The sequence below is a fragment of the Octodon degus genome, unplaced genomic scaffold (genome assembly GCF_000260255.1).
Source record: "Octodon degus isolate 3935 unplaced genomic scaffold, OctDeg1.0 scaffold00111, whole genome shotgun sequence".
In the NCBI taxonomy this organism is placed as follows: Eukaryota; Metazoa; Chordata; class Mammalia; order Rodentia; family Octodontidae; genus Octodon; species Octodon degus.
Genome location: NW_004524687.1, coordinates 4,029,400 through 4,051,655, shown reverse-complemented (window position 1 = coordinate 4,051,655; position 22,256 = coordinate 4,029,400). Strand labels below are relative to the sequence as shown.

Sequence of the window (22,256 nt, the reverse complement as noted above, 5' to 3'; positions counted from 1 at the left end):
GCTCTCAAGGAGGCCATGACAAGGACAGGGCTGTCACCTGGTGTCTTCCCAGCTGCACAGCCACTTTTTCTCTCTCTCTCACTTTCCTCATATTTTCTGCCTTCTTCTCCCTCAATGTTCAGTGCCTCTCCCAGCATCCAGACATAAGAGATTCAGGGTCAAATCTTTTGTAATGACCTAATCCACTGTTCTCTTTCCCTTTGTGGACTTCAGGATGATCACAGACTCACCGGTGAGGAACTGGAACAGAAATATGGCACTGATATCATCAGAGTAAGTCATCGTGGAACTGAGGATTGGGGGGAGAAACCTCCTGGCCCCACAAAAGGGAAGGCTGTGCACCTGTGAGGGTGCCCGTGTGCCCCATCCTGGATCCCGAGACAGTGCCAGTTGGTCTCCTGAAGCTGGCGAGATGACTGGGCAGAGGAAATCTTTTTCCTGTGACCAAAGGGGAGCTGTGGTGTCCCTAGAAATAGATAGGTGCTTTCTCCTGTCTTCAGGTCCATGGGATTCATCTTATCAGAGACTGAGGAGGCTGTATTAGAAAGTGAGGACCCCGAATAACCATATGTGAGCCCCTGAGGCACACTGCTATGCCTTCTAGGATCCTACAGAGTCCCCTGCCACAGAGGTACTGCTTCTCTCTGTGGATTCAGACCTAAGTTCAATTTCAAAAGTTGGGACATCTTAGCATCTGAATGTCCATCTGCTTTCAGGTTAACAAAAGTACTTTTACTCATCCCACTGAATCAAATATTAACAGAAAAATATACACATAGTTGTCATACATTTTCCTTTCAAATAATACACTTCATTTTGATTTTATTACTCATTTCAATGACATTTTAAAAAGGCATATTTACCAACACTGTTAATTTGTTTATTTTAACATACAAATGGATGGACATTAATAATAAATAGGTACCCTGAAAAAAAAATACTTGCCATCTGGTTCATACTGGATTGGCAGTGAAGGATAGTGGGAGACAGTCATCCTGGCCTTCAGGAGGTAGGTGTGTAAAGTGGAATGTCCACTCTGTCCTATTTGGGAGGCCTGTGACATGTTGAAACTCTACACTGAGAGATTCATGAATTACAACCCAAGGGAGCAGAATAGGGTGCTGGGATGCTGTAGTGTTTGAATTGAGACTCAGGATGATCTAGATGTACATCTGTGGAGTTCCCAGGAGCCAGAACCTAACTAATTCCCGGTTTGTGTCTATGTATGTGTTTTTCTTGGCTATTGCAGGGTCTCTCTAGCACTAGAGCTGCTGAGCTCCTGGTTCGGGATGGGCCCAATGCCCTCAGCCCTCCCAAGCAGACTCCAGAGATTATCAAGTTCCTCAGACAGATGGTTGGGGGCTTCTCCATCCTTCTGTGGATAGGAGCCATCCTGTGCTGGATCGCATATGGAATTCAATATGTCAGCGATAAATCTGCCTCTCTCGACAATGTAAGCTACCTTCCAGCCATCAGTGGGCACAGTGCTGGGGAGGAGGCAGGATGCTGTCACCATCAGTTACTGCAGGGAATGAGAAAATCAGTAATTCTTCCCACTGTAAATCAAATGCTATCTGACTTTCCAATGCCTCAGAAGCAATATAAGTACCAATTTTAGGACAGGCAAAACACCTTGAGTTTTTATGGAAAAAATAATCTACATGCATATGAAATATTTTGGGGCTCTCCACCACAAAGCTAGCCTCTCCCTGTTTGATGTGTCAGGTACCAAATGAGAACATTTGATAAGAGGAAAATAGAATTAAGAGAATGTTTTCCTGGGTGGGGGGGAAGCTACCCTCTCCCTTTTCTAGCAAGGACAACTAACCTGAATGTCAAACTTACAAAGCTGAGTTGTCCGGCTCCACATTAAAAGAGAGAGAAAAAAAAAAAAAAAGAAACAGATTCAAAAGGCCATGTGTTGTATCAGACCACTAATGAGAACTGTGTAGACATCCCTGGTCCCAGTCAACATGGGTGGGGCAGGCTGGGGACAGGAATGGGAAGTGACTACTAAGGGAGATGATGACCCAGAAATGTTCCCAAGTTCAGACTGTGTATTGTTTTGGAATATTTGCATACACTTCATGACATATCTTGGGGATGGTACTAAGTGCAAACACAAAATTTGTTTATTTACATTTCCCCTATGTCTGTTCACAATCACAAGGTAAATTTTTGCAGTCATTTTTAGTATGTCTGTTTTGACATAGGGTCAGGTATGGAATTTTCCAGTTTGGCATCTTGTTGGAACTCAAGTTTCAGATTTTGGAATTTGGGATGTGGGATGCTAAAGATGCACCTGTGTCTGACCGTTGCCACTCCTCCTCCTACAGGTGTACCTGGGTGTGGTGCTTGCCCTGGTTGTGATTCTAACAGGGATTTTTGCTTATTACCAAGAGGCCAAAAGTACCAACATCATGGCCAGCTTCAGTAAGATGATCCCCCAGGTGAGTAGCAGCCATTCTTCCTCTGGTCCCTGTGTGAACTGCAGGTGAGGAAGCATCTCTGACCCCCTTCCTTGCCTGTCCAGGTCATCTTGGGTGAGTTTGCAGTTCACAAACCTCATGTTTGTGAACCACAATTCCTCTCAGTGTCTGAGATGGTTAAATGAAGTGAGAGCCAAGGAAATGCTTAGTCAAGTGAAAACAGCACAGAACTTAGTTATTGTGCATCTCTGGACTATTTGGGCAGTCAGGTCAGGTGGTCCTAGAATGTTCCTTCCCTGGCTCTCCAGGAAGGAACTACCTATTTTTTTATTATTTGTGGCTGCTTTTTCTTTCAAAGACTGTAGTTCAAAATGCTCCAGGGATACCCAGTTGTCCCCTGTCCTCCAGGAAGTCCTTTCAGGAATCCACCCTGGCCCTAACCCTGGCCTTGGCCTGGCCCAAAGCTGGTGGCTAGGTGGAAAAGATAGCCACTATTATGCTAAAAAGTACAACAGCACCTCATCAAAACCCCCCAGACCTCATCAAGCTTATTAGACTTTGAGGACCAACCCTCAGCATTTCCCCTGGACATAGCTGAGAGGCTTGCCCGTAAGGCCCAGTATGTTCTCTTGCCTTATTCACTTGACCACAGCCTGTTCTCACTGAAGAACAAAGGTTAAGGAAAAGGAAAAAAAAAAAAAACAGTTCTCAGAGTCTCCAGGCCTCAGGTGGAACAGTCTTCAGTCTCATTCTGACTGCTATCATGTCACTTATCACCCTCAACTGCAGTCCCTTGCCCCTCAATTCCGTGTTTTCCTGCAGGAAGCCCTTGTCATTCGTGATGGAGAAAAGAAGGTCATCCCTGCAGAGCAGCTCGTGGTCGGGGACATAGTGGAGATTAAAGGAGGAGACCAGATTCCTGCGGACATCAGGCTGCTGTCTTCCCAGGGGTGCAAGGTGAGCTTTAGGGGTCCTCAGAGGATGGAGAGGTAGACTTTTCTTTCTCAGACTCAGCAGAAGAGGCAGAGAACAAGGTGCCCACTCTGGAACTGTTTCAAAATTTCCTCTAGGTGGATAATTCCTCTCTCACGGGGGAATCTGAACCCCAGCCTCGCTCAACTGAGTTTACCCATGAAAACCCCCTGGAAACGAAGAACATTGGCTTCTACTCCACAACCTGTCTGGAAGGTGAGGCCAGCCATTTCTCGGGACCACACACCCCACTGACACCACTTCTCCTGGGGTGTGGTGTTTTTGTCTGACCCATTGCTTCTTACAAAGCTTTTCCTATAGGAAACATAGAATTAAGGACCCAGAGGACTGTTGTTGGGCTTTGTAATGTCACATGCTAGCCAATTCTGTCAGCCTATAGAGAGGGCTATAGTAGGAGCTGAGGAGTAAAATGTTTACTTCCCCTGTAGGCACCGCAACCGGCATGGTCATCAACACGGGTGACCGCACCATCATTGGTCGCATAGCCTCCTTGGCCTCAGGGGTCGGAAATGAGAAGACACCCATTGCCATTGAGATTGAGCACTTTGTCCATATTGTGGCCGGAGTGGCCGTCTCCATCGGCATCCTTTTCTTCATCATCGCTGTGTCCTTGAAGTACCGTGTTCTGGACTCCATCATCTTCCTCATTGGCATCATTGTGGCAAATGTGCCGGAGGGCCTCCTGGCCACTGTCACTGTGAGTCCATTCTGCCAAGCAGCCTTCACACAGCACTGCTGCTCAGGAGGTGGCCACCAGTAAACCTGAAGTCTCCTCTACTCGCAGGTTCCCCCAGGCCCACTGTGTCACATTCTGAAGAGACTGTGTCTTAGAGGCCTTGACAAAACAAATCGTGATATTTTTAACATTTAAATGTGTTGACCTTGAAAACTGTACATTTTCCATAAGTCTTCTTGCAATTCATGTAGATTACTTTGCTCACTGAAGATCTAGAGAAAATGGACTCAAACCACTATTGACATATTTTTCTAGAAACTTCCTTGTCTGTTTGTTTTGGCACTGGAAATTGAACCCTGGGCCTTGACATTGAGCTACATCTCCAGCTCATTCTTATTTTTTGTTTAGAGAACAGTCTCTCTAAGTCACTAAGTTGCCCAGGCTGAGCTGGGATTGAATTTGTTCCTCCTGCCTCAGCCTTTCATAGTTCTGGGATTACAGGTGTGCACTACCACATCTGGCTCACCTTTCTATTAAAAAAAAAAAAAAAAAAGCCAAGCACCATGTCCCATAATTTCAGCACACTGAAAAGTTAAGGAAAGAGGATTGCAAGTCTGAGTCCTGCCTGAGGAACTTAGTGAGACCTTGTCTCAAAAAAGAGATAGGGAGACTGGGTGTGGTGGCATGTGCCTGTAATCCCAGCTCTTGGGAAGCTGTAAACAGGCAGATCACTATGAGTCCGATCTAGTAGTGAAACCCTGAACACCCTGTAGACCCTTCCCTAAAATACAAAAAAAAAAAAAAGAGCTAGGAATGCAAGGCCTCTTGCACAGTCATACTTATGACCGCTAAGGGTAGGAAGGCTCAAAATAGGTTTCTCCCCCACTTCCTTCTTATGCCAGGCAAGGTGTACCTCAGAGGTACACACAGCAATCCAGCCTCCCTTCCAAATTATACTTTAGCAACAACTGCAACCACTGGGCCTGTCGGACACCCATTGTTCCCTGAGGGCCTTTTCTTGAAAGAATTAAGGGATTAAAAGTATCTCGCATTTAGTTAGAAAGATAAAAGATTGTAGCTTTTAGGGCTCTGGGTGGCTTTTTGGTCATGGGGCAAGCCCTGCTGCATTATCAGCTATATCTCTGCCCTAAAAAATTCAATCACAGCTAACCTCAGAAGTTTCTGTGCCATCAAACATGAGTTCAGAATGACCATCCCTGAGTCCTGTCCTCTCTCTGGCCAGGTGACCCTGTCACTGACAGCAAAGCGGATGGCCAAGAAGAACTGCCTAGTGAAGAACCTTGAGGCAGTGGAAACACTGGGTTCCACCTCCATCATCTGCTCAGACAAGACTGGAACGCTGACCCAGAACAGAATGACCGTGGCGCACCTGTGGTTTGACAGTCAGATCTTCGTGGCTGACACAAGCGAAAACCAATCTAGTGAGTTTTCTAGAGCTTTTGTTCTGGCCCAAAGCCAGACTGAGTGGCAGTGCATCATGGGGAGGGTGACTCGAGCGTGGCAGCCCAGCACCCACAATGCCACCTGTCCTTTCTCCCTACTCCAGACCAAGCCTTTGACCAAAGCTCTGGAACCTGGACCTCCTTATCCAAGATAATAGCACTGTGTAACCGAGCCGAGTTCAAGCCAGGACAGGAAAATGTCCCCATCATGAAGGTAAAGTGACTATGTCACTTAGTCTTATAACATAGGTTACTCTGTGTTCCACATGAGTGATTTAATCTCTCCAACAGTGGAAAATTTATACTAGTAAGAGCAGTGTGACTCAAGCGCTAACAGAAGGTTGTCTTCACTCCAGCTACCTTTGAGAAACCTCAGAGATGCTGAGCTGATCTCAGAATATGAAGTTTGCTTGTTCCTTTGTTTTTGTTTTTTGAGATAGCATCTCACTGTGCTATTCAGGCTCACCTTGGAATCCAGGCTGACCTTGAACTTGCAGTGATCTTGCCTCAGCCTCCTGAGTGTTGCGATTATAAGTGTGTGCCACCATACCTGGCCCAAGATTGCAGAATACTGATTTGGGTTCTTTTAAAAATTCTGTCTCATTCTAGAAAATAAATATGCCTTAAGTTACTTTCCCACCAAGTGGGTATAGTAAAAGTTTATTACAAGTGCCATTCATTGAAGTTTAAAATAAAATGAGATGGAAATAAAGGGATCAATCTTAGCACATGCTCCTCTTGACTAATGTAATAGTAGATAGGGTCTGAGAGGTCCTGATAGCGGACTCTAAAATAAACTTCACCTCCTCCTTCTCTGCTGCTTTTGGCTTCCTTTGAGCCCTCCCATTCTCTGTTCTTCTCCATTGCAATAAAACACTGAATCTGGTCTCCAGACTTTTCTAGTTGCCACCTATTCTTTTGTGTACTTTTTCTCTTTTGCCATCAGAATGCTTCTGGCCAGTTGCCTTTCACATTCTATGTCCAGTTCAGACTTCTTGGGCCAATAGCAAGTCATATGTATCCACTTGGAAGTTCCACCACACAGTCTCAAAACAGGTGACACTGTCGCCTTCTCCTATGCCTAGCCTGACTTCCAGTCAGCATCTTGTCCCAAATTTTCTGATTTTTATGACATTAGTATTGTGCTTGTCATCTGGTTAGTGTTTTTAGTAGTCATTTTTGTCTTTCTCCTTTCCTGATATCTATCAGTGAGCCAGGCCCTATTATTCATGCTTCAAAATATACGTAATTTTGCATTTGTACCATCACTAATACTTTGCAACTAAGGTATTAAAGAAGCAACCTCTTCACTGGCCTCCTTGATTCTGGTTTTTCTCTCACCTAATTTTCCACAATTGCTAATTCTATCTCCATCTAACCTTGCTCAAAAACTCCCTGTACTTTTTTATTTTCTGCTTCTTGGGTCTAGACCTCAACTCACCTGTCAGGGACTTCAAAACCTACCACACCCAGCTGGGGAGATAACTTAGTAGGATAAGCGCTTGCCCAACAAGCACAAGGTCCTGAGTTCAATCCCTGGTATCACAGAAAAACCTACCACACCCTCCACATCCTCCTGTATTTCTAGCACTTCTAATGGAACTCTCTATACCTCTATTCATGTTATTCTGGTTTCTGGAAGGCTTTCATCAGTCCCATTCCTAAGTGGCTCCTGTCTTAATTTAGAGCTAAGGAACTCTGTCCTTATACAACTCTCTTATTTGATCTAGTAGGTAGCCAGATTGTTTTATACTCTCACCATGGTCCTGACTCAGGCACTGGGAGTCATGGGACAACCTTGTCTCCCAGATTTTGTGCTGTAAATATTTATCTCCTTCGATTTCCAGAAAGTTGTGGTTGGCGATGCATCAGAAACTGCTCTTTTGAAATTCTCTGAGGTTATTTTGGGTGATGTGATGGAGATGAGAAAAAGAAACCGCAAAGTAGCTGAAATCCCTTTTAATTCTACTAACAAATTTCAGGTGAGTTTTTTCTTGCAATTGGCCTCTTTTGTCACTGAAATACTTCTGCCTGCACGTATCCACTGACTAGCCCATAACTTGAATGATAATCCTTGACAGATACAGGACCTGGGCATCTGGTCAATCCAGGTTATCTTTCCCTTGTATCCCTTCTTGTTTTTTGCTTTCCCTGAAGAAGTCTCTCAGATGATCAGTCACAGTGTTTCCCTGTCTCACCCCAGGTTCCACTGATAGAGCTCTCCTTTCCACCCACTTCTCAGGAAGAATGTAACCGGCATTGCCCCATTTTTCCCATCACTCCAGGTGTGGCCAGTAGTTGACCATCTCCATCCTCTTCGTGTTCTGATAAACAGCAGTTTACAGCCTAAGGCCCTGTTGCAGATGGGACTTCCCCCAGAGATCCAGGGGTCATAACTTGGGCTTTGCATAACAGTAATGTACAGCCATGTATTGCTTAAAGTTGAAGATACATTCAAGGAAGGTATTATTAGGTTTCATCATTGTGCACAGATCACAGAATGTATCTACATGAGCCTAGATGGCTCATACCATTACTGGTATCATTTATAGATGGCATAGTCAGTTGGTTCTAAGCTACAAACTTGTTTAACCTGTTTACATACTGAGTACTGTAGATACGTGTAATACAATGGTACTTGTGTATCTAAATGTATCTGAGTATAGAAAAGGTACAGTAAAAATAGTAGGCAACATTAATTGTAAGCTACACTGTAATCTTGAGGCCATCACCATATATGTGACCCATCCTTGATCAAAATATCATTATACAATGTATGTCTATATAAAAAGAGAATAACTATGTGTAAGGAAATTTCTGGTGATTATCCATTCATCTTAGTCTAGACAGAATTTAAGATTAGTGAACAGCTCTTGTGCTGCGGATGTGTTCTTTGTGAATAATGAGCCACTAAAGAATTGTGGTTAGCTATATAGGCAATTAATAGAAATATGTGACATTAAATTTTAAAGCAAGGGAGTTTGGTCTAGTGGTACATGCCTGTAATCTGGGCATTCCAGGAAAGGGAGGCAAGAGCATAACAGGTTCATGAGCAACTTAGCAACGTAGACTCAAAATTTTAAAAGTATGTGGATGTAAGTCAGTCTGAAGGGCCTGGGTTCAATTATAGTACAAAAAAATTGAAGTCAGGAAATCAGATGTCTTATTTGAAACATGTCTCAAGATAGAATGAGCAACAATTTTTAAAGGATAGTGGCAGAATAACTGCTACTATTCGCTCTTCTGAGCTGATTTCCATAAAATTGAAATCATTCCTTCTTGCAATGACTCTGAAACAGACAGAAGATGAGAAATTGAGGTGTAGAGGTGGTACACACCCATGAGATCCAGAGACAGGATTCAACAGAGCTGAGAGTAGAGCAGGAGCTAATGGGCCACAAGTAGGAGCCAGACTCAGAATGTTGCTGAGACTTCATCTGTCATGACAGAGGCATTACTTGCCATGTGAGAAGTAAGAAAAAGTAGGCTCTGGGGCCTTCTTATGGACAAAAGTGAGCTGCACAGAGTCGGGGAGCAGACCTAGGTGAGTCATCACCAAAGAAGTCAGAGATGCTGTTGATGGAGAGGTGGAACCAAGAGTAGAGTGCTTACCTATCATGGGAGGCCATGAGTTCAATCTCCAGCACTGCAAAAACAACTCCTTTGTATCCTACTCGGGTCACTTTACTTTTATACATAAGCAACACCCTACTTAAACAGGGCTTTAGAAGTCACGATCTTGGAGATCTCTGTGCATTATTCAGTAGAAGGAAAAGAGAAATGGAAAGTCCATGCCTTATTAGCCTTAAAATATCTATGCCCCAAAAGATTATCCATGAAAATACTTAAAACTGATCACAGCAAGCTATTAGTGGTGGCACACACCTGTAATCCCAGCTATTTGGAAAGCTGAGCAGGAGAACTGCAATTTCAAGGCCTGCCTGGGCAGCTTAGCAAGATTTTGTCTCAAGAAAACAATGTGATGCAGCTCAGTGTAGAGCACTTGGCACAGTGTGTGAGAGGCCTGGGTTTGAACCGTGTACATTAATGCATCTTCATATTTTTTGTTTATATTTCCTTCCCTACCTCTCCATTCCCCTCCCCTCTCTCCATCTGTTGGTCCTCTTTCCTACCAGACTTGTGACCCCGTTCCTTAGCTGTCCTTCTGGAAGGCTGTATGTGACAGTGTTCTCTTCCCCACACCTCTGCCATTTTCTTGCATGTGAAGGTAGTAAGTTTGGATTGAACTTAAAGTAGGGAGGACCAGGAATTCCTCCTCTGCTCAGAGTTGTGAAAGACGGCTGCTCTCCACAGGAAAGAGAGAAGCTGAGGCTGGAGGCCCATCTCACAGCCCGGGAAGAGCTTGTTCAGGGCTGAGAGAAACCTTAAAGCAACCATTTTCTTCTCTTTTTTCTTTCTTCCTTTCTTTTCCAGTACTGGGGATTGTACTTAGGGCCTTTGCACTAAGCATTTTGCTTATGTGTTTTGTTTTTAACAGAATCTCACTAAGTTTCCTGCTGCCTCAGCTTCCCAGAGTCCTGGGATGACAGGCCTGTATCATCATGCTCAGCAATAACCAGTTTCTATTTGAAATACAAGCTCCACTTTACATGGACTCAGATCCAACTAATGTCTGTCTGTCTGGTCTTTGCTTGTTAATTGGCAGGGGGAAAAAAAGGGGAATGCCTGGGGATGTCTGCATTCCTCTTCCTCCATTATACCTCACAGACAAATGGAGAGAAAGGAATATGCTCTCCTTCTTGTCATGTTGCTCTTTGGAAGAACTGTGGTAAATATGTATCTAACATGCCCTATTGATGCCTCCCAGCTGTCCATACATGAGACAGAAGACCCTGAAGACAAGCGCTTCCTTATAGTGATGAAGGGGGCCCCGGAGAGGATCTTAGAGAAGTGCAGCACCATCATGATCCATGGCCAAGAGCAGCCGCTAGACAAAAGCAGTGCCACCGCCTTCCACATGGCATACATGGAGCTTGGTGGCCTGGGCGAGCGCGTTCTAGGTGAGTGGCAATGTAATCTCTGCCCATCTCCTGGGAGGCATGGATGTTGGGGCCTCAGGAGCTGGTAGAGTAGTGATGGTGTCACATGAATCATTAAAAATATGAAGGATTGGGGGATGCATGTAGGTGATAGAGAAATTACCTAGCATGTACAATGGTATAGGTTAGTTCCCAGCACTGGAAAAAAAATATAATATATATATATATATATATATATATATATATATATGATTAAACAGGATAGAAACACATAAGAGGGTACAATATGATAGCACTAAGAAGAATGGGGTTGCTTCCAGACAAGAAAATCAAAGACTTCAGGGAGGGACTGGGGAGATGGTTCAGTAGAACAAGTGCTTGCCTGGCAAGCTCAAGGGCCTGAGTTCAATCCCTGGTTCTGCCAAAAAAAAAAACAAACAAAGACTTCAGGGAAGGAGTCACATTTTACCCTGGTCCTTGAATGGCAGTATTGGAAGGGAAAGGGGTGAAGGTATTCATGTACAGGGGACCACAGAGGCCAACCTGGAGAGGGATGGGGAGTGTGCACACAGGGTGCAGTTAGCCAGCCTGTGCTGAGTGTTGCAGGGTAGTGAGATGGTGTAGATGCAGGAAGCAGGGCCACAGATATAAATTGGAGGTCAAGGTGTGAAGGCCCTGAGTACACAATTGAAGAATTGGGAGTCATCTGGTAGCAGCGAGGAGAAGAGGGACATGGAATTCAGCAGGAAGTGGCTGTCCTCATTGACTGAGAAGGATGGGAATTTGATGCAAGATGCTGTGGGTATGAAAGATGGGTCAAGGGCAAGCTTCATAATGGTAGAGTCATTAGCAACTGATTAAAGAGAAATAGTGAATGTAAAAATGAATAAGTTTCCCATTTCATGAGTTGGTAAAAGTAATACCAGTAACAGATGGAACATGAAACACAAACACTCTGGTAACTGAAGTGGTCTCATGGGTGACAGTGTGTTCCATTGTCAAAAGCATGGGTCAACAGAAAAGCACCAGTTCACAACTACAGGATGATGAATTGAAGAAAACAGCTCAACCACTGAGCTATATCTTCTCATGGTCAATGATAAGGCTCATTAAACACCATGAAAGCTCTTGCCACTAGACGTGGAATCCATGGAATGTGTGTTTATAAAGGATATTTGAGTTTGTAAAACACAAAATGTACAGATAAGATGCTAATGATAGAAGTGGGCCCTGAGTAACCCAAGCACCAGGTAATCTCTTTTTCAACACAGGATTGGTCCCCATCTGATTAGAATGGCTCCAGGAACCTCGTGCTTGACCTTTCAAAGTCTTTCTTTCTGAAATGTGTAAAGCAACAAACCATGCTCAGAATCAATTTGATGTAAAAGCTAATAAGAAGGTCACACTATTTGGGAGGTTCCACCAGATACAGGAATGCCTTTTCTCTCAACCTGGCTGATGTCTTGGAAGAGGATGGCTCTGCCCCATTCCTAGTGGTCTTTTTCATATGCTTATGATTAAGGGCTGAACTTTTTACCATTGACCAGATGCCCAAATTTCCTTCCTTGTATTGTTAAATATCTTTTAAAAATATTTTAGTTATGTATTTATTTGGTACAGGATCTCACTATGCAGATTTGACTCATAGTGATCCTCCTGTGTCAGCCTCCCCAGTGCTGGGATTATAGGTAAGTTCTGCCACACCCAGTTTCAGTGGCTGACTTTGGCACCCAGAGCCAGCACAGCGTGCAATACCTGGGTCCTTGTGCTTGCCAAGCAGGCACTTAGACCTCTGAGCTATCTCCCCAGCCCCTTGTGAAAAATCTTGTGCTGGGTTTTCTGCCTAAAATGAGTTTCTCCCTCCACCCCACTTTCCTTTCTTTCCCTGGAAAACATACCTCTCCCTGACTCTCCAAATAACTGAAGTATAGCTTCACTCTGCAGTTTATACAGTAGATTTTATGCTTGGTTGCTTTAGCTCTCAGTCTCACCACAAAACAGGAACATGTTCAGAAGTAAAGGTTTATACTTATACAGGCTTATCTTAGTCTTTTTAAAAACTTTTTAAAACATTTATTTATCTATCTATCTATCTATCTATTTGGTACAGGGTCTCACTACACAGCTTGGACTTGTGGTGTTCCTCCTGTCTCAGCCTCACCAGTATTAGGAATACAAGTGTGCACCATTACTCCTGGTTTCAGTAGCTGACATGGCATGCAGTACCAAGGGTCAAACCTGGGTCCTTGTGCTTGCCAGGCAGGTGCTTAGACCTCTGAGCAACCTCCCCAACCCTTATCTTAGTCTTTATACCTCTAGAACCTAATGAACATAATACATTATTTTGGGTAAGATAGATCTTTCCTTTAAAGAGGCATATATTATAGAATTGAAGAAATTAAACAATTCTGGTATAGGCTAATGCATTGCTAAAACAGTAAATAATAAAGGACTGAAATTTATTCATTCATTCATTATTGGTGCTGGGGATTGAACTCAGGGTCCACAAGTACTAAGCATCTGCTCAACCACTGAGCTATATCTTCTTTACTTTTGTCATTCCTTGTCCTAGTTTCATTGATTCCCAAATTCATACCCATTACAGGTTTCTGCCATCTCTACCTGCCAGCAGACAAGTTTCCAGAAGGCTACTCATTTGATGTAGACACCATGAACTTTCCCACTTCTAATTTCTGCTTTGTGGGTCTTCTGTCAATGATTGATCCCCCTCGGTCCACTGTGCCAGATGCAGTTGCCAAATGCCGGAGTGCAGGAATCAAGGTGAGAGTCATTCTTCTGACTTAGTAAGTCTCCAGTTAGATTACACCCCCTTCTAAGAACATTGGTCATAAAACACAAAGAGTACTTAGGCTTTTCAAGTAAGTGTCATAGTTCCCTTTGTATCTCTACTTTCACTATGCTAAGATTTTAATCACCTGTGAAAGTGAAAGGACTGTGTCTCTGTGGGGTGACACAACAGTAGCTACAATAAAAAATCTCACAGTGTTTAAATTATCCATATCTTACCCCAGGCCATGATAGATAACAAAGTGTTATTACTTAGTCTTAAGGTATGGCCTCCATCATCTACTTATCTTCATGATATTAAAACTAAAAGGTGAATGTTCAATACCAAGCTGGTGTCAGGATTGTCGAAGTAACATGGGACTGCCTGAGGGAGACATCTACAGGCCCTTTCATGAATAAAGTGACATTAAAGTGAAAGAGCTTCCTCTAGTGTCAGAGGAGAAAATGTAAGAAGCCTAGGAGCAACAGCAGATCCATAGGACCAGTGAATCCTTCGTGATAGTTAGGTCTTGGATCCAGAATTTCCCTTAAGGCAAACTTCAGCAACCACAAATGATATTTTTCCAGTCCTTATACTAAACTATAACCCTTGCAGCCACCAGCCGAGTTCCTCATGTTTATGAGTCCTTGTTGTCTGTGCTGTAGGTCATTATGGTTACAGGGGATCATCCCATCACAGCCAAAGCCATCGCCAAGAGTGTGGGGATCATTTCAGCCAACAGTGAGACAGTGGAAGACATTGCCAAACGCTGCAATATCGCTGTGGAGCAAGTTAACAAACAGTAAGCACAGAACCAATGTAGCAGAAACTCAAGTTCTCACCCAACTACTGAGCTGTACTGTGGAACAGATTACCTTTTTGTCCCACATTCTCTCTGGGTAATGATTGGCTGATTTGACCTATACAAAGTAATTATATATCTAATCATTCACTCAAAAGTTTACCAAGTGCCTAATACATGCCAGGCACTATTTCAGTGCCATCAGAATAACTCTGTGTGTTGCTCATCTGAAATGTCAAAATCCAGTAAGTTCAGTGATGTATAGCTTCACAACAGGGTAATGTTCTAAGAAACACAATTCCATCATTGTGGGAGCATGATAAACTATACTGATATAAACTAAGGTAGTTGTAACTTCACTAGGTGGCAATATCCTACAGGACTTTAGTCATGGATTTAAAAAATAAGTAGCACAAGACAGATCTGAAAACCTGTGTGTTCCATTTAAAGAAAAACTAATACAAATCACTTACCATTGATCCAGCTGTATCATCAGTAATATTAAGAGTCCTTTGGGTTTCATGCACTACCATATCCAGTGTGGATTTTAGTTACTTAGTTATGAATTCATTTGGATTCATAATGTGTAGCTATGTAGACATACCCTTTCTATTTGGTAGTAAATAGAAAGTAAGCTTCTTCAGGAAAGCTTTTTTTTCCTGCTTTCTCCTAATTCTTTTAATGATTCACCCACCCATTCACTTATAAGTTAATTATTTAAACAGCTACTCTTTGAGTGCTAATTATATGCCATGTACATGTACTATGACAACAAACAGAACAGATGCTGTTCTCATGCTTGGGGAGCTTTCTGCATAGCTAGGAAGACAGGAAAGAAAATTAATTGTGGTGTGGTCACTATAATGAGGGGAACAGCATCCTGGATTGTGAAAGGTGTGAGTGGATCAAAGACTTCAGAATCTCAGGCTGCAAAGAAAGGTCACCCGCTGGATTTTATAGCTATTTTTTGGTTTGGGTTTTATGTTGTTTTTGTGGAGAGGGGGATTGATTTGGTTTTTCCAGTACTAGAAATTGAACTTGGAGCCTTGCACTAGACAAGTGCTTCACCACAGAGCTACACTTCCAGCTCCTTTTATTTCAAGACAGGGTCTTGCTAAGTTTCCCTAGATGGCCTTCCACTTGTGATTCCTCTGCCTCAGCCTCCCAAGGAACTGAAGATTCAGGCATGTGCCAACCACCTCATCTGGTTTGGATTCTACTTTCATGCCACTTGATCTGGTTTGGACTTTCTTTCAATGGGAAAGGGAAGGCCAATGACTGTCTTCTATTTTACCCAGATATTTATGCCTTTGGGGAACACAGAGCTAGCTATCAGCTAATAAAGTATCACTGGGCAGTAAATTACCAAGGAAAGTAGCCAACCAAAAGATAGCCCTCGACACAGCAGCAAGTCTAAAGTCTTAGTCTACAGCTTCATGTTGTATAAAATAATATCCCTCTGTAAAAATGGGTTTAGAGTTTATTCATTTGTTTTTTTAAAAAAAAATAGAACTATATACTTCACGCACTTTATCACACTCAATAGGACATGAAGTGGACACCTCTGTGATTGTTTTCATTGAACCACTTCATCAGCTCTGGTTTCATGACCATATAAGAATGTATCTTGCAGATATCCCAGGAAAGAAAACACCCTTTTCTTCTCACCATACCTTAGTGGTTTTTACTAGCAGTTAGGAAGATCTTCAGTTTGAGTGAAGTATTAGAATTCCAGTATTTAACACCAAGAAGAAAAACAAGCATGAAAACCTCAAAACTTACAACAAATAAAGAAAAAGGTATGCAGTGACTTGCACAGACAATAAGTAAGCTCAGATTTGAAGGCCAAAATGTGTAGTGTTTGTCCATGGAAGCTGAGGTGAGAGATGCCTATTCCCAGCAAGGGAGAACTGTGCAGCTCTGATGGTGGGGTGAGGAGGGTGGGTTGTCTCAGAAACAATGGAGACCAGTGAGCAGGAGGGAGAGCCCAGGAAGAGGTAAAGTTCAATAGCTCAGGCCACACCTGGTCCTGCTGCCAAACCAAGTTAGTGATTCCTGGGTCCGTTTGGAGCACTGTGGCAAGCCCCTCAGGAGTGGCTCAGTCAGATCTGTGCAATCAAGAATCCCAAGAACCTTACTTTTATAGTGAGCAGAAATAATCTTGCACAGAAGACTCCAATACCTTTCTCCCTAAAGAACACATTGCACATAGACTTTTGCAGACCTAAAATAAATAAATAACATCACAAAATTATTATGAATAGGCATTTTGTTTTGACTTGATTTGATTTGATTGAGTTATTGTTTTGGTGGAACTGGGATTGAACTCAGCCTTTGTGCTGAGCTACATCCTCAGCCCTTTTTTATTGCTTACTTTGAGGCAGGGTCTCCAACTTGCAACTCTCCTGCCACAGCCTCACACCTGTAATTTCAGAACTGCTCAGCTCTTGAGTGGTTTTTGTTCTTGTTTTTGGTCCTGCTGGGGATTGAACTCATGGTGTTGTACATGCCAGGAAAGTACTCATCCACTGAGCTACATCCCCAGCCCCAACTAGTCTGTTTTTACTCCACTTTTCCTTGTGAAGTAAAGCACTGCCCTAGCAAACACACACTGCTTACTCATTCCTGGAAGGGAAAGGCTATTTGGCATTTCCCCCATTACTACAGTACCTCAACTTTTGCCACTGTTTACTGTCTTAAAATGGACATTAGAATGTCTTCATGATTCATAGCCTCTGAGATCTCACCAGAATATTAAATGTCAAGGATATTGTGTTCTGGATAAAGCCAAAAAGACTTGCCCACGCCTTGCTCAGAATAGTGTTTCAACCTAAGATTGGGTCCTGGGCTTCATTCAGTTTCTTCTGGCCTTTTCAGGGATGCTAGAGCTGCTGTGGTGACCGGCATGGAGCTGAAGGACATGGCCCCAGAACAGCTGGATGAGATCTTAGCCAACTACCCAGAAATTGTCTTTGCCCGGACATCTCCCCAGCAGAAGCTGATCATTGTGGAGGGCTGTCAGAGGCAGGTAAGAGGATGGCAGTGCTTAGATGACCAAACAGACCTGTCTTGTCCCTGAAGAAATGAGTAGATATCTGGTGAGCTGACACCACATTGACTTTTGAGAGGCCCTCAGAGCTATACACTGCCTGGATCTCTACATTTTATCCCAGGCATAGTAACTATGGCTATAGAGGTATTTATAGACGTAAAGATGTAACTCTAAATATAGGTAGACTATATGTGTGTATACACACACAACACACACACACACACACACACACACACACATATATATATATTCATCTATTAGGATCCACAGGGGCTTGGTTCTAGGAAACACCAATGATACCAAAATCTATGGATGTTTAAATCCCTTATATAAGATGAGGTAATATTGTGTAGAACTTATACACATCACAACCACTGGTGTCTTGAATCCGTTTACCCCATTTTTCAATGGATCCCCACAGGATGCAGTTGTTGCTGTGACAGGGGATGGAGTGAACGACTCTCCAGCTCTAAAGAAGGCTGACATTGGGATTGCCATGGGGATAGCAGGTTCTGATGCTGCTAAAAATGCAGCTGACATGGTCTTGCTGGATGACAATTTTGCATCTATTGTCACAGGAGTAGAGGAAGGTGAGTAGAGACTCAAGATGTCTTCCCAACAGCCAGAGTTGCCTGGAGGGTGATAAACAAGTCCTATAAAGAGACATATCTTTGCCTAGGTCGCCTGATCTTTGACAACCTAAAGAAGACCATTGCATACACCCTGACCAAGAACATTGCTGAACTTTGCCCATTCTTGATCTACATAATTGTCGGGCTCCCCCTGCCCATTGGCACCATTACCATCCTGTTCATCGACCTGGGCACAGATATAGTAAGTGGCACAAAATGGAACAGTCTGATACTCACCCTAGGGACTACATGAAGTTCAGAGTTATTATCATCAAAGGCCATGAGATGGACAAAGTCAAGGCTTCTCAAACTTCCTACCATGAGGGGAGGCCTGAAGTATGTCATTTTTAACAAGCTTCCTAGTGATGTCAGTTCCACGTCTCACAGACCACATTTCAAAGCAAGGGCTGAAGGCTGTGTCAAGGGTATGCAAGTTAAAACCATTCCATGTGAAGCTTTTCAGGATATGAATTTTGGAGCTAGGATGTAGCTCAGTGGCAGAGTACTTGGATTCAACTTCCAGCACTGAAAAACAGACATGACTCTTGACCCCTCGGAAAAATATGCCAGGAGTCAGTTTTCTCCCACATGCCTCTTACTTATTTGGGAAAGATGAAGTAATTATCCAGATAGTCTGTGAGCCTCTGGAGCACAGCTGCTCAAGCACTAACCCTAAAATCACCCCCTGTGAGAGAATATGATCTGGAAGCTGCTTACCTAACCACAGTGCAAAATAGCATTTATTAAGGCTTTCAAAGCCCTGACCTACAATCATATCACCTGAACCTCTCCTAGTATCCCCTCTTGCCATTAAGGAAGTCCCACGTGCCTCTGGCTTGCCCGTGCTCAGAGGAAGTAAGCTGAATTCAGCATGAAGAGTTCTACAAATTACCTCCTTGTTCCCTCTTGTTTGATACAACACAGCACTTGTGGGGGAGTAGGCTCATCTTAGCCTTTGAGGGGAATTGAGGTTCTCACAGTAGACAGGTAACTTTCCAAGCCTTTTAATTTTGCTCACTTTTTCTACTTTAGTGTGGAATTTGTTAGAAATTCAGTCTCTGGCCCTTACCCAGACTTCCCAGATCAGGAAGCCTGGTGGTAGGGCCCAGAGATCTGACTTGCAAAGGTGCTCTTAGTGGCAGCATCTGAGGAAGGACACTGTTCTCCTACATTGCTTGGGGGTCCAACTGCATCCCAAAGGGCATAGGGTGGTACAAGAAAGCCCCCACAGAGGAGACAGGTGTTTTATAATAAGCATTTAGAGCCACCAGCATGTAGCAATAACAAAAAGATCAATTTCTCTTTTCTCCCCCTTGTGGTCCTAAATATTGAACCCAAGGTCTCATGCTCTATCACTGAGCTATATCTCCATCCAAAAATCATATTGATTTTTAAATCCAGCTCTGAAGTTCCACATCAACAGTGTCCCCCTGTTGCCTGCACTCTAGATGAACCGGTTCCCCATGCCCACCACCCCTGCTGCCATCCAGTAGCCCCTGACCCGCCACCTTTGCTAGGCTGTGGCTGTCTGCATCACTGCAGGCCAACTGAGCACCCAGGCTCAGGTGTCACAGCCCTATGTCCCTCTAGATCCCCTCCATTGCCTTGGCATATGAAAAAGCTGAAAGTGACATCATGAACAGGAAGCCACGCCACAAGAAGAAGGACAGATTGGTGAACCAGCAACTTGCCATCTACTCTTACCTGCACATTGGTATGATGAAGGCACCTTCCCTGAAAATGTTTTCCTTTTGAGAGTAGGCATGGGGTGGCAGGAGGGACTGAGAGGAGTTCGAGGACACTGAGGTGGTTCTCTGAGGCTGCCACAGAGCCTGACCATGTCTGTCAACCTTCTAGGCCTCATGCAGGCCCTGGGAGCTTTCCTCGTGTATTTCACCGTCTATGCACAGCAGGGCTTTTGGCCCACTTCTCTCATTCACCTGCGGGTACCCTGGGAAAAGGATGATGTGAATGACTTGGAAGACAGCTATGGCCAGGAATGGGTGAGTTGGGAGCTCTAACACCAGTATCTTGTGGTTCTTTTCCTCTCCTCTTACTTTCCAGCCTAGAAAGACACAGAACCTTCATTTTCCTAAACAAGATTAATGAGATCCCTAAAATCATCTCAGATAATGGGGGTTAGGGAAATCTTGATGACCCTCGTTCAGCCTTTTCCAGAAGTCTCATCTCTCAAACTAAGCCCTAAGAATTCCCCTTTTTATATTACCTTTGCCATTGATGTGGAAATATAGTCAGTCTAATAATGCCTATAGTTGGACTAAATAATCAACATGTTTCTCCTTATTCACCTGGCTTCAGGAAATAGATCCTTCTTCCCAAACACAAGGTAGTCCACCCTCAATCTGGAGATTACTCTGTTCGTCCATTATCTCTGGAGAAGATAAAGCTTTACAGAACAACGCTGAAATCTCCCTGGAGTTCTCCAGGTCTCATAGTCTCATCTTTCATGTCCATTCACAGACAAGGTACCAGAGGAAATACCTTGAGTGGACAGGCTACACAGCCTTCTTTGTTGGCATCATGGTTCAGCAGATAGCAGATCTGATCATCAGGAAAACCCGGAGGAATTCCATCTTCCAGCAGGGTCTCTTCAGGTACTTCCTATGTCTGAGTTCACAGTTTATAGATCACCAACGCCAGGGTGCAGGAGGCTGCTCCTTCATAGAACCTAACTGCAGCCACACCCACAACACAGAGGCATCAGTTGACTCCACTGGTGGCCTCATGTGCTAGGTGAATGATTATGGTACTGGGTGAATGATTATGGAGCCACTGATATTTAGAGTCTGCTCACTTTGTATGTGTTACAGAAATAAGGTTATTTGGGTGGGGATCGCCTCACAGATCATCGTTGCCCTGATTCTCTCCTATGGCCTTGGAAGTGTCACCGCCTTGAGTTTCACCATGCTCAGGTGAGTTCACTTTCTCACCCTAGAGGAAAGATATAGCCCCTGTTTCTCAGCTGTTATGGCCTAAGTAAATATTAAGATTATTGCAAAGTCTTCCCCTTCAGTCTTTCCAAAGAGATCAAACTGATTCTGTGCTATACAAGTCCAGTCTCTGACATGCCCACTTCCCAGAAAAAAAAAAAAGAAAGAAAGAAATGGGCTTCCAAGTCCCCACCAGGTCATCTTGACAAAGGTTGTGCAAAAGGTAGATATTGCTTCTAGCAGCCACAACCCAGTTTAAGTGAGGAGCTTTGTGTTGTATAGCACAGTAAATCTGTTATGCTCTTCCATAAGGCAGGGTAAGTGAAGAGGAAGCCTTCTGCCTGCGGCCAGGAGCTGGGCTAACACTCCGGACATGCTAGGGCTCACCTTCCTCCCCTCTGCTTCTAGGCCTCAGTACTGGTTTGTGGCTGTCCCGCATGCCATCTTGATTTGGGTGTATGACGAATTACGAAAACTCTTCATCAGGCTCTACCCTGGAAGTAAGTAGGAATACAGTTTTTTTCTGTTTTATGTGGTACCTGGGATGGAACTCAGGGCCTTGCACAAGTTAAAAAAGTGCTTTACCACTGTGCAACACCCCCTAGCCAAGCAATGTGAAATTTGAGGTTCTATCTACTATCTTCCCTAGGCCTTCCATTTCTTTTCTCTTTTCTCTTTCTTTTTTTTTTTGTTGTTGTTTTTTGTTGTTGTTGTTGTTGTTTTGTTTTTTTGTGTGTGTGGAACTGGGGATTGAACTCAGACCCTTGCTCTTGCCAGGGAAGCGCTTATTCTACTGAGCCATCTCCCCGGCCCATGGCCTTCCATTTCTGATGTACTTATTTTTACCTCTACAGGTTGGTGGGATAAGAACATGTATTACTGAGAACATATCACTCCCTGGAAGATTTCTATGCAATCAAGAAAGATATTCAGACAGAAAACTATGAGAGATATTTTGTACTTTAAAGCTAAGGTTTGACTGCTCATATAGGATCTTCATCTCTTTCTCCATCTCTTTATTTTGAAATATGTGAACTCCAAAGTAACAATATAGAGAAGAGCTCTCTGTGTTAAATAGTCTCGTGTGACCCAAGTCCCTGCTGTGGTCTTTTGAAGCTAAAATAGAACTGCTCACACCTTACTTCCTCACTCTCTAGTAAAGACCCAGTGACCCTCTGATATTTCTGTGAACTTTCCCAAGGATGTATATCTTCATGATCACCTTACTCAGGAAAGGTCAGTGTACATCCCAGCAGCACTGAAAACCTCAGTTTTGACAGAGACATCCTCACTGTGACAGTTTCCTCAGTCACATCACATTATCCCTCCTCCCACCACCTCCTCAGCACTTTTGTCACCCTCTACCTTAGCACCAGAGCCTCCAAGAGGAAGCTCCACACCCCTCATGCACGCCCTAACCCAGAATTCTCAGCTCGACAGAGGGGCTTTCGGGAGCAAACCAGGATCAAA

At 43.7% G+C, this 22,256-nt stretch overlaps 1 protein-coding gene across 2 annotated transcripts; it reads left to right on the top strand.

Moving 5' to 3' along the window:
* The first annotated feature begins 213 nt into the window (after positions 1-213).
* Positions 214-21,685, top strand: Atp12a (ATPase H+/K+ transporting non-gastric alpha2 subunit). Of its 2 annotated transcripts, none has more exons than XM_023699178.1 (21): positions 214-273; positions 1,250-1,453; positions 2,337-2,450; positions 3,252-3,386; positions 3,500-3,617; positions 3,851-4,119; positions 5,342-5,540; positions 5,666-5,775; positions 7,409-7,543; positions 10,390-10,582; positions 13,167-13,342; positions 14,015-14,151; positions 17,029-17,179; positions 17,625-17,793; positions 17,883-18,037; positions 19,426-19,549; positions 19,693-19,838; positions 20,317-20,450; positions 20,667-20,768; positions 21,195-21,286; positions 21,641-21,685. In XM_023699178.1, the coding sequence occupies exons 2-21, from the start codon at positions 1,352-1,354 to the stop codon at positions 21,667-21,669; spliced, it is 2,790 nt and encodes a 929-aa protein (XP_023554946.1). In that variant the 5' UTR covers positions 214-273; positions 1,250-1,351; the 3' UTR covers positions 21,670-21,685. The 2 variants fall into 2 exon arrangements, with proteins under 2 accessions (XP_023554946.1, XP_004639436.1); XM_004639379.3 differs by having other exon boundaries at positions 3,828-4,119.
* Positions 21,686-22,256: the final 571 nt, after the last annotated feature.

What these genes read in the sequence shown, in the direction of transcription:
- Atp12a (XM_023699178.1), top strand. Translation starts at nt 1,352, where the DNA reads ATGGTTGGGGGCTTCTCCATCCTTCTGTGGATAGGAGCCATCCTGTGC. An exon ending in CCTGGGCGAGCGCGTTCTAG is followed by an intron (nt 10,583 to 13,166) that starts GTGAGTGGCAAT and finishes TACCCATTACAG; the next exon opens with GTTTCTGCCATCTCTACCTG. An exon ending in GTGGAGCAAGTTAACAAACA is followed by an intron (nt 14,152 to 17,028) that starts GTAAGCACAGAA and finishes TGGCCTTTTCAG; the next exon opens with GGATGCTAGAGCTGCTGTGG.